This window comes from Petaurus breviceps, unplaced genomic scaffold (genome assembly GCF_028583685.1).
Source record: "Petaurus breviceps papuanus isolate PSGF00001 unplaced genomic scaffold, PetGlider_PUasm1.0 90823, whole genome shotgun sequence".
In the NCBI taxonomy this organism is placed as follows: domain Eukaryota; kingdom Metazoa; phylum Chordata; class Mammalia; order Diprotodontia; family Petauridae; genus Petaurus; species Petaurus breviceps.
Genome location: NW_027187352.1, coordinates 16,288,532 through 16,301,320, shown reverse-complemented (window position 1 = coordinate 16,301,320; position 12,789 = coordinate 16,288,532). Strand labels below are relative to the sequence as shown.

The window sequence follows — 12,789 nt, the reverse complement described above, 5'->3', positions numbered from 1 at the left end:
AGGGAGTTTATCATACCAAGAGTTTCCTACAATGGTGAAATCACAGATCAGATTATAGAAAAAAGTACAGCAACAATGGCCCCTTCTGGTTGGAACATTTAAATATGACCGTAAGAATGTTTGTTAAAATTTGGGGAAATGGTTGGGGTGTTTTTTAAGGCATTTTAATGTTATTTTAAATATGTAAATGATGATTTGAATTTTGTATCTAATTTAAACCACAGAAAAACTTAATTGTTTCAATTTCATTATTTTCTCTTTAATTCCAATATGAAACGGCATTTTGGTAATAAAACTGATGTAGATGATTTTATTTTTGAGGTATTATTTTGTATTTTTTGTTATTTTATAAGTGTGGTGGCCAGTATTATTATTATTATTATTATTATGTCAAAATCAGATGACTCATGATACACAACATTTTCATACTTGAGAAATGTGAACACATTACATCTTAATTTAAAAGACGAGAACTGATCACGGAAAACACATTGGCATTTTCATTTGGCCCCCCTTAGACCATTAAACGAACTGGTTTGCATGCGGACCCAGTTTGGGGCCCACCACCATGTCCTTTACATTCTTTGTGTCTCCACATTTTTCTCAGGCTTTATTTCCTGTTGGCATTGTTTCCAAACTGCATGAAACCTGTTTTCTTTTTGCATGACAATCACCCATAATGTTCAAGTTGAATGTCTGATGATCACAAATCATTAATTCTGACATGGTATTTTTTGTTGTTGTTGTTGTTTTCAGTTACTGAAGTTTAAATATGCTTGAATTGTAAAAGTGTCATGAAACTGGAGTGATGCAAGAGTATCATTCATTTTTGCTCTAAATTTTTGCCCCCTTAAACCATGAAAATCTCCATAGGTTCCCAGCATTGTCTCTGGATGAGGATCTGCCACCAAATTATAAAGTCTATACTAAGCAAAACTGGTTTTGGAACAAGGATGAACTCTGAGATGATGCTCTCTGTTGTCCTAAATGAGAACTTCCACTTATTTTGTCATTAATTGTTTCTTGAAGAACTATAATATTCTTGTATTCTATATTCTAGCCCTCCAAATGGCCCCAAGTTTTAGTCTGTCTTGAAATATATTGTTATTCCTAATGACTATCCACCTAATCTAACCTTATAATCATATTTATACCTAAATTCCCCTGATTTGAATCTATTTTCCTAATAGAAAGTATTGGTTGACAATTGCATGTTGTTACCAAAATTAATATTCAAAGTATAAAAGCAGAATACCACCAAGGAAAAATGTATGTCTTTTACATGATTTGAACAAGTCCTAAATCTTACATAGCACAATCAATTATTCAATCTTGCATGGCACAATTATCAAATTACATAGCACAATCAATTATTCAAGAGGTATGACTGCAGTATTGTGACTAATTCTCAAATTAAGAACAAGCTCAGAACCTATATATTTTCATGTTTGTTGTCTTTTTCAGATTTATCCCTTGAAAAGCTATACACTTATTTCAATGAGACTGCCACTGTTGAAACCATTTCCAAAATACCTGGAATGCCCTTCAGAAATAGTCCACAATTCTTATATTTATCCTTCATGATCCCTATTTTTAGGGCAAATTTGATTTTTTAAATAGCTCAGAGTTGTAGGAGCATAGACTTAAAAGCAGGGAGAACACCCTAAGATCATATATTTAGAACCAGAAGGGACCTTGGAGATCATATAGTCCAAACCCTTCATTTTACAAATGAAAAAACTGACCCAAAGACACTAAGTGGCTTGATCAAGATCACAAAAGTTTTTGTTTTTCATTTTGTTTTTTGCTTTTTGGAGGGGGGAAGGCAGGGCAATTGGGGTTAAGTGACTTGCCCAAGGTCACATGGCTAGTTTTGTGTTAAGGGTCTGAGGCTGGATTTGAACTCAGGTCCCCCTAACTCCAGGGCCAGTGCTCCATTCACTGCACCACCTAGCTGCCCCAAGGTCACAGAAGTTTTAAGTGACAAAGCTAAGATTTGAACTGAGGTCATCTGACTCCAAATCCATTTCTTTTTCCATTACACCAGATCTATTCTTTTCATTTTATAGATGACAAGGTTAAGCCAGTTAACCATGGTTACACAGATAGTAAGTAGAGATCTTAACCCAAGTTTTGCAACTCCCAGACTATCCCTCTTTATCTTACATCCATGCGTGGTACCTTGCAACTCATTTGAAACCTCATATATAAATAAAGAAACCAAGCTGGGAAAGATCCTTTTTGCTAAAGAAAAAAAAGAATTGAGGCAGGACCTTAAAGTAATGATTTTATGTGGCTTATAGCTTTACTTAGAAGAAAAATCCCGAGGTTCTAATCAGAATTTTGAAAATAGATGATAAATGAACAAGAGGAGGGTTCTGATGATTGAACCTACAAAGAATTCTAAGACCATTTTGAGCAATGGAAGCATCAGTGAAATAAGTGTATAACTTTTCAAAGTGTCCATTCTGAAAGAAGAGAATACCCATTTGACTACAGCAATTCTGATATGTTTATTTAAAAGCCTTGTTAATGTTCTTGTACTCATTATATGGTCATTTATAAGACTACACTTCTAATGGTTAGAATTCTCTCCAACTGTGAATTCTTGATTTAGTCATTAATGTTGATACCTTGGGAATGACTACCCCTCCCTTTGGTCACACATACTAGGCCAGAATTTTTTCATCCATCAAATGAGAAGTTGAAATAAATCATCTCTAAGTTCCCATCCAGCTCTAAAAATCTAAAATTCACATGCATGTAAAGTTTCAAATTTTTAAAAAATTTTAAAATATAATTCTTATTGAAAAGGCTTAATTTCTCATCCTGAAGCAGGCTTCAAGAAAACAGAATCATTCAAATTCTTCAGAGAAACATTTTCTACTTCTTGTTTGCAAAAGGTGTTTCACCAGGAGAGAGCTAGTCCTTGATGGCATCAGTGATCTGGTGTTTTCAATGGTGTTGCCCTTCAAATTTCCCAGTACTTTCTATTAAAGAATGTCTCTTTGGTGATACCCCATCATCATTTTTGGGAAGCCCAATTTGCATCACTGCAGTTGTCTCTACTTTTACAAACTAGTTGTTTTGTCAGCATGAGCGTGACAACAATTAGACGTCCCTGTTTTTGCCCCATGCCTTTTCTCCTTCACAGTCATTCAATGACAAGCGTAAAAAGAGCTTCATCTTTTCACGAAAATTCCCATTCTACAAGAGCAAGGAGCAGAGTGAGCAGGAAACCAGTGATCCAGAACGTAAGTAGACTCTTGGAGATGATGTCACACGCAGCACACGCACGGCCAACTTTAACAGGAAGCACGACACCCATGGCACAACCTCCCCCACATGTCTAGGCAAACAAACAGGACAGGCAAGGCAGGCAGGTGAGGTATTACTACTGTGACCAGTGATTGACTGCTTTCTGGATCTAGCTCATGCTCTATTTCTTTGGAATGTCATTTATTCCTAAAAAAATTTTAAAATATTGGGGACAGACTCATGGAAATTGTGGCCTGAGCTCTTGACCAAAGAATTTGACCTTTAACCACATCATACCTTTGTTCAGGCTTTTATTTTATCTATTTGAAATCTCAAAAGAATGAGATAATCTGATCCAAATTGGGACAGGAACCCTGGGTGTCCCTTTTTGCGTTCCTATTTTGGAAGGCTAGCCAAAAGTTTGCTCATTATTTCTGTTGGTTACCAACATCTAATATTGCTCAACTCCCTTTTTTGTTTTATTTTGTTTTAAATCAAGATTTAAATTTAAGTCTGTTCAGCAGTTTGCACTCAATCCTAATCAGCGAATCTGTGAGTTTGTTGTGAAAATCTAAGTGGAATTTGATTGTGCACTTGGCATATTTTGTGTAGTGTTGACTGGGCTCCATTTTTCTTTTGCTGAAATTTTCTTTGTTTACATCATTTTACTTTTGGAGCTCTGATTTTTCTTGGGAAAAAAAAACCAGAGTGAGTCTCCAACTGCAGAATTTGGGGTGAAAGTTGTTACCAAAAAAAAATGAGAGAGAGAGAGAAAGCAAGGATCCAGATTGCTTAGTCAACATGGTCTGTCATGGTAGTATCCATTTCAATTCCACTGACTTCTTCCTTCCTCTTCTACGGCTGTTCTTCCTCTCTCATTGCTCTCTCTGGGGACTTCCATGCAGGACATCCCCGGATTAGGTGACGACGGTTATGGAACAAAGACTCTGAGTAAGTTCCCAGGAATGGTCACTGTAACTTTCCTTTTCCTTCTTTTCTTTATTTTTCTTTTTTTTTTTTTAATTTCCTTCCCTCCTCCTTTACTTTTCAGTTTGACTTTTGTTTCTTTTATGAATTCCTTTTACTCCTAGCATGCACACAAATTTCATTTGTAACCCAGCTGTGAATGCTCCCCACCCTACCACCCAACCCCCCAAAATAGTTTTCAGTTGTTTTGTTCTGCATGTCAACATTAAACAACATAGTGTGCTAGGCACTCTAACTTATGTCTTGGGGAACACTTCTATTTCTAATCTTGTGGTGCTCCCAACATGGTCCCTGATGCACATGCTTGCATCACTTTCTCTGCTGCCTAGTAGCCTTGCAAAGAGGAAGAACCCACATTGACTGGAAGAACAACCAAAGGGTTCTAGAACTTTAGAGTAGAAATGTAGTTCGTGTTCTTGCTTTGGTATTTTCACAAGGAATTATTTAATTGAATTCCCCATTCCTGCAGTTGGTTAGTGCTGTGCTATTTGCAGAAGTTATTGTTTCATATGTAAGGGGGACATGCATTCGCAGAAAGTAAATACTGAGCCATGTGAACTTTCATGAACATGCCTTTGTGATCTAACCTTAACTGATTTCTTTTTCTGACTTACAGTGATCCGACTTGAAGAGTTTGTATAATACAGTTTGGGAAACATTCATTTGTCTATCAGTAATTTATTAACTGCATTAAATAATAATCAGATGGTCAGGTTCTCCATTTTTGTGGTCTAGAGTGACAAAGCTAACCAATTAGAATTCATGTAGTCTATAGAATTAATGTCATAAGAATGCATTAGGTAGTTCCTCATTCTTTCAAATTAATAACCTCACTTACCCACCATAGTACACTGCCTGTTTTTTTTTTTTCTTCCTTCAATGCTGATTCTATCACATAGGCACCAAATAACAGAGTTCAGAAACTTTGTGATTTCTTTGCGACTGCATCACATACTCGGTGTGCTTTCTTTATAACAGCGCAAAATTCTCAGAAGCTGTTCATCTCTTATGTTCAAAACAAAAAGACATTGAACTGGGCTTTGTTTTCCACAGTCATTTAAGCCAACTCCATGATGAAACTCATTATTCATTCTCCAAAATTGCTCATTGTGATACAGCTTCTCAGAAATAAAAGAAGAGAATCGGGTCCTGGGTAGCTGCTTATCTCTTTAAAGATGAAAACTTTATCTTCTGGGGTTCTTGACCAATGGGGTACTTTAACATTGGCTTGTGGAGTGGAAAAAGGACATGAGACTTGAGCACACATCAACAAAATCTTGGCATGTATCACCCATAAAGATTTTTTTTAATTCCATCAAAAATTTCTTAAAAACTGAAAAATCACCACTGGCCTAAGAACTTCAGCAAACAAAAATAAGAAAGATGTGTAGATGGACAGTTCCACACAGAAAGGAGTATAATACAATCAAGCTGAGAGGATTTTATTTATATATGTATTATAGACAAAAATGAGATCCAGATGGATATCTAAATACCACTGGCTGAAATTCTCCAACACCTCCCCCCTTGCCACTTTTAGTTCTTATGTACAGACCCAGTGATAAGTGAGCAAACAATTTTATTCATTATGAATCTTATTTTCTTTAATTGAGGTGTATAGGTTATTGTCATAGATAATCCTATTTTGTTGATCAGTTGTTGATTATCACATAGCAAATGACTGGAAAGTCTTTCAGAAAAAAAAGAATTATAGATAACTTATACTCTTATATTTTAGGTAACAGTGGGAGAAATAAGAAAAGTTTGGCTCCAGTCCATGGGAAAAGAAATTGCTAAGGGATTTCATAGCCTTCCTTAAGGACTAAGCCATAATCTTAAATTTGGTTAAGAAAGAATTTTCTGACAGAGCAAATTGTAAAATTTTATTCCTTGGAGCTCTTTAAAAGAATGAAAGTAATGTCCAACTATCCAGAATGCTTTGAAGCATTAGCATGCCTAGCGACAAGGATATGGAACAGACTATGATTCAGTGGGCAATAAACTTTGGTGGAAGTATTGTAACTGAAGTTTCTTAGTTCCTTTTCTTGGATCAGATCCAAAAATAGTAACAAAGTGCCCTGGACATATTAAGAAGACATGAGGTTCAATGCAGAGAATTTTAATCCAAAAAATTCAATGTTATTCAAACATTCCCCATCTATATGAACTGAGTTCTTAAACCTAGGTTGAATATATAACATCCAACATCTCTCAACTATCATGTGTGGTTATATAAAAAATGAGTTAAAATATCCTTACAGATAAAGAACAAATAACTTATTGATATCTAAATTAACTTGCTTAAGATTCTTTCTCTCTGCCAGCTACAGAGTGCCTCTGGTTATGCCAGATATCATTTTATAGTTTTTCTTCTTAAAATATTAAATAAGGAGATTTTGAAATATGTGTTCTTAGGATACCCTTTAAATTTTATAGTATTTAAATACTAAACAGTTAACTAGTCTTTTTTTAATTTCCAAAGCCTTGGGGTCAGGATCCAAAAGTGAGGATAATACCCCATAGATCCAATTTCTGCCCTAGTAAACAAGGTACTTAGTCTTTGATTTTTAACAAAATCAAAAATCTCTGCCTTTATATGACCATCCAGATAATTGACTAAGATATTCAGTCTTCAAACAGATGTTTGCTAGCTTCTAGACAAAGAGACTAATCAACCGTCTTATCTGCATGCTGTCATGAATTTGAACTTTTTTGTCAAACAATTTTCCTATCTGAATTAAATACCTGTGTTGTTATTCATCCATCTTGTGGAAGCACTGAGGCTGCAGACCAAATTCTAACTGATAACATTAGAGAGATAATGTCAACAATACTGAGAGGGATCTGGCTAATTTTCATTCTTAGAAGAAAAAAAAAACATTTGTAATGTTATTAAGATCAGTAAAATAAGATCACATAAGACCAGGTGCTGTGAACATTGCAAATGTGTGCTTGATACCCTCTCGAAACTGAGTTAATGAGCAAAGCATTTTCTTTAAAAAAAAATTATTTCTAAGACTCATTAGACTTCTCCATTAATACTGTCAGCTGATTAATGAAAAAGTAATCAGGGATTTGAGCCTTTACCTACTACATGGATATGGTTTAAATCTTGCTATCTTTCCTCATAAAGACAATTCTCTTGTGACATTATATTGAGGAGTTGAGAGGGTTACTGAATTTGCTATTACAAGGGAGTCTTTGGTAGGTATATGGTGTTATTTGGAATATTTTCCATAAGGACTTTGTAAATTAGATATTCTTCTAAGGTACTTAAATTCTATTATCATAAAATAAAGATATATATACATATGTGTATATATATATATGTATGTGGGTGTATATATGACACTATTGACCCACAGTTAGTAAGATATTTATTTTTTGAATTGTTTCTGCATCGATGGGGTTATATATGCACTAAATAGTCAGTTTGTACTCTCATTCCCAATTCCTCCATAGTCAACAGTATGATATGGCTTGCCCAAGGTTAGGGGTACAATTGTAATCATGAAAAAAAAATGTCAAACTAAATAACCTTTGTTTGGCCTAACCCAAATTTTTGATCTCATTAGCACATGCTTCCACAAACCAGTCTAACCTGCCAGAAACAATGCATAATATTAAATAAATTATAATATTTTTACATATACAAACAAAAATGGCATCCCACATAGGCATTCAGCCAGTGAGATTGCAGACACCCATAACTCATCCATCGTAATTGTTTATTGTTGCAAAATATATAAAAATCTCTGAAAGTCAGATAAGCAATAACTGTCATCTCTAATAGGAATATTTTTGATAAGGTGACCAATCCAATAATCATAACTTAATAATCCAAACCATAAGTACAAGTATAATAATCAGGAGGGAATGAGAAGAGGTTGCAGAAATAGGAGCCTAATTTATGTAGTAAAACCTATATGACCCCTGAGACATGTCCTCTAACATGTTGGCATTCATCCATCTCTTCCCCCAGGGAGCCATCACTCAAGCAACTAGACTCTTAGAAGAAAACAAATAAAAACATAATTCACTAATAGAGTCACTTATAAAAGTGACTCAATAGCTCACCAAACACTTTTACTCTCATGAACCAAAGCAGAAAATTATTTCAACTGTTTCCTTCTCTGGAATTATTTCTTAGAAAGTATTGGGGGGAAAATTCACATACATTATGCATTAACATTTACAGACATTGTGCATAAACCAGGAACTTTTTTTTTTAAGCAATTGGGGTTAAGTAACTTGCTCAAGGTTACACGGCCAGGTGTTTCTGGGTGGGTGCTAAGTGTCTGAGCCCGGATTCAATCCCAGGTCATCCTGACTCTGAGGCCGGTGCTCTTACTCGCTGTGCTACCTGGCCACCCCTAAACCAGGAACTTCTACACAGAGACTAATAGCTGGTTGGAAGGACTGAAGAAGGCCCTGCATATAAATTGTCCCTTCAGACTGAAAAGAGACGTTTTCATAATAAAAAATCATCATGCCTGGACACACCAGCCTTTGTCAAAGTAACCTGGGAAACCAATGATCTGTGAATAGGGCTAGAAGGTTTTTGTTTTTTAAATATAATTGAGTAATTTTTATATACCTGAATAATTGGCCTTCATTGGAGAAAAGTTGAGGATAGAATGTGCTTAAAAAATCCATGGGTGTGTGACTGGGTGGGTAGATCCCCATAATACAGAGATTAAGTTTTCATCTTCATTTTTTCATATAGCTGAAGTTTTTCCAGAATGAGCTCATTCTCTCTGGCTCCAACTTCACTTCTGCTCACCTTTCTGTTGACTGTGCATGACCGTGCTCCCTTTCAGCTTCAGCTGCTCCATAATGCTTGGTATCTCTTTAATTTGCTTTACTGTTCTTGCAGAACATGTTTCTTCTAATGCCAGCGATAGCGAAAGTAGCTACAGTAAGTTCTTGCTTTTGTTTGTGGCTCTTGTCTTGGGCAATGCTTGCTGTATGATCTTTTTAAGTTTGGTGGAGGTGGTTTTTTTAAATGCCTGAAGCTTCTCTGACTTCTCTAGGGCAAATGGCTTGAAGTGAAACCTGGAGAAAAGATATCATGAGAGCCTCTTAAAGAGTGGCCTGTGAGGTAGAACTCTGGTAAAGAACCTTGACCATGGCCAGAGTCTGCTGAAGCTCCTTATCAAAGAGAACATTGCTTGGTCCAGCAGGATGAAGCATTCTATCCCCAAGAGTTTGAGTTAATTTCATGAACATTTCTTGTTTTTGAATCAAGTATGAACTTTTGTTATCACTGTTCTCCTCTTATGAATTTCATGGAGATATTTAAATATATTAAAATTGGAGGGAGTATTGGGGGGAAGTATAGAAATAGTCTGGAATAGAGATGCTGGGCTTGTAGTCACAAAGATCTGGGTCCCAATCCAACCACCTTACTGAATGTATGACCCTGTAACTCTCACTAAACTTCCATATGCCTCACACAATTCACTTGAAGTTATTTGTATGTCATAGATGGGTTATGATTTATATCAGTGGAACTAATTCCTATACTGGTAGTTCCCCACACAGATGAATTCATAAATTCTTCATATATTCATATTTGGGGGAAAATTATAAAAAGTCCAATATTGGTAACTTAAAAATGAAATAATCCTATTGGAAAGTGAACTTCAACAGAAGAAAAAGCAGATGAGTTTCCAAAAATTCTCTTCAGTTATTTATTTGGTCAACTCAAGCCATTTGTTTGTCATGTGAAGCCAGTAACCCAACTCTGAGTGTTGGGTTATAACCTTGATTCCATACCACCTACTTACTGGTCTTTGCTACAGTATCCAGCACAGGTAAATACTATGATTGGAAAACATGATTGTTTTTGTAAGATTAATTTGCATTTCACAGTGAAATGGATTCCTTGGAGAGCAATTGCCAAGAGTGCTAGAAAATTGCAGCAAGTATAAAGTGGAGTATAAATTATACCTTCTTTTCATTAAATCGTTATTCATATTAATCCTAGGATGGATTCTTACCCTTACGACATGAGGTTTTGGGGAAATGAAGTCCTCTAGAAGATAGAGTCCCTTTACTATTCAGGATGTATCACAGAGAAAGGCTGCTTCATGATGCCAAAATAACTGTTTGATTTAGTGAAGGGAAAAAAAGAAATATGATTATGGTTTGCTATCAAGCAAACAAAAGGGATTGATTCTTTTCAATTTTTATTTTTTTATTTTCAACCCATGATGTCACCATCTAGCCAGAGAGAAGAAAATGCTATTCAGGGAGGGCCCAAGATCACATTATCTCTTTTGCTCCCTTTAAAAAATTTACTCAATTAGCATATTAAGGCAGTGTCCTTCTGTATTTGAGCTAGACTAATTAGTAAACTATCACCCTTAACATCAGTTTTAAGAATAGTCCTTCAATGGTAATTGTTAAATAAGCATTGAGGAGGTTGGCTTTTTGTATACTTAAAGAAAAGCTCATGAGTGTTTAACAGAGAATTATAGACCCTTCGAAAGAACTTTGGAGGTTGTCTAGTCTAACCTCATTACCCAGAATCATCTGCACAATATCCCTCACAGGTTATCATCCAATGATGCCAATTCTCTGCATTGTAAGGCAGACCCTTCTATTTGAGGGAATAGAAACTTCCTTATGTTAAGTCAAACTCTACCTACCAATAAGTTCCACTCACTGGATCTTTTTCTGCTCTCTGAAACACCATAAATCAAGTCTAATAACTCTTTCCCATAACAACATACCAAATATTTTAAGACATTTCTCTCTTCTTTATGACAGTTCCTTCAATAGGTCCTTATTTTAAATTAAACTAAATTCAATGAATATTTTATTTATTTACTAATTGTCTGCCATGTGCAAAACACAACACTTCTTGAGGTGCTAGAATATGTGCCAGGTAAATAACATGGTCCCAAGCCCCTCCCCCCCACCATCCTGGTTGTCTCCTCCGAACATTCTCCACATTGTCAACGTTTCCCTTAAAAATATAGATGCCCCAGAGATGAACAAAATACACTAAATGTGGTCTGTTCAACATAAGGTACAATGAGACCATTGACTTCCTTCCCTAAATTCTGTACTTTAATTAATGCAACTCAAAATTCTATTAGCTTTAGAAGTAGCCACATCATACTATTCACTCTCTGGCATCAAACTGTTTATCTTTTTGCCTCTATATTCTGTTATCTGATCTATTAATTATCCTGGCTTTGTTTCCTTGACTTTATTGATCAAAAAATATCTCAACAGTCTGATGGGGTGACCCTAACAACACTAAATTTAGTAAGGATAATTGCATTAAAGGGACCAGAGAAATCATGGTGTAAAGGGAAAAGTGCCACCTGGATTTGGAGTCAGGGGAACCTGAGTGATCTTAGTCAAGTCATGTCCCTTTCTCCTCTACAAAATAAGGGGGTTGGATTAGATGATCTGCATCATACATTTCAGCTCTACATCTAGTTATCTGCTGATAATTTCCTCTGTTTACATTAAATAAATACTACATGTACAAAATGACAGGAAATGCCCAGAAGCAACTCATGTGAGAAAGACCTAGGGATTTTAGTGAACTACTATATTAGTCAGCAGTATAATGTGTAAGGAAGAAGAAAAAAGGCAATGTTTCAGAGGCTACAGTAAGAGCCATGAGGCATTCACTGTGAGGAAAGTAAAATCCTATCATAGTCTATATGACCTGATGAAGCTTTATTGGTAGTATCATGGGTGAGTTATGGGCACCCTCTTTTAAAAGGGAGATTGATGACATGGAATATGTTCAAAAGAAGATAACTAGGATGTTGAGAAGACTTGAACCCATGTTAAATGAGAAGGGATTAGATGTTTATCATTAAATATTTAAAGGATTGTCATGTGGGAAAGGGATTAGGTTTGTTTAGCATGGTCTATAGGGCACAGTAATCACCAATACATAGGAATTAAAGGGAGGATGTTTTCTTCTTTATAAGGAAAACCCTCCTAAGGCATTAGGATTTTCCAGAAGTAGAATTGATGGCTAACATATGCCAAGCACTGTGCTAAGTGCCTTATAATTGATCGTTATCTTATTTGATCTTCACAACATTGGGAGGTAGATATGATTATTATTCACATTTTGCATTTGAGGAAACTGAGGCAAAGTGTTAAGTGACTTGCCTGAGGTCACACAACTAGTGTCTGAGACTTGATTTGGACTGAAGACTTCCTAATTCCTATCTATCAGCTAGGATCTAGTGAAGCCATATAAACTCTCTGGACCTCATCTGTAAAATCAAGTGGTGAGACTCAATATCCTCTAAGCAGCCCCAGCTCTAAATGCATGCTCCTATGATAAGAAATATGTCTTCCATTCCTTCCTCTACGTTAAAAAATCTAGAATTTATAAAATACAGAAAATATTTAGAAGTATTTCTCCTGCAGAATTTTGTTGAGAGAGAGGGAAGGAAGGAAGGGAGGGAGGGAAGAAGAAAAGAAGGAAGGAAGGAAGTAAGAAAGGAAGGAAGGAAGGAAGGAAGGAAGGAAGGAAGGAAGGAAGGAAGGAAGGAAGGAAGG

General features: G+C 35.8%; 1 protein-coding gene across 31 annotated transcripts in view; it reads left to right on the top strand.

The window, feature by feature from the left end:
* Positions 1 to 12,789, top strand: part of DLG2 (discs large MAGUK scaffold protein 2) — a 2,470,643-nt gene that overhangs the window by 2,428,006 nt on the left and 29,848 nt on the right. For 26 of the 31 annotated variants that reach the window (XM_069070968.1, XM_069070969.1, XM_069070964.1 and 23 more), the window contains one exon: positions 3,155 to 3,254. In XM_069070968.1, the coding sequence (XP_068927069.1) occupies positions 3,155 to 3,254 (100 nt within the window). Of the gene's footprint in view, positions 1 to 3,154; positions 3,255 to 4,163; positions 4,210 to 9,121; positions 9,164 to 12,789 lie in introns of all 31 variants that reach the window. The other 5 variants (XM_069070965.1, XM_069070984.1, XM_069070977.1 and 2 more) reach the window with 2 other exon arrangements.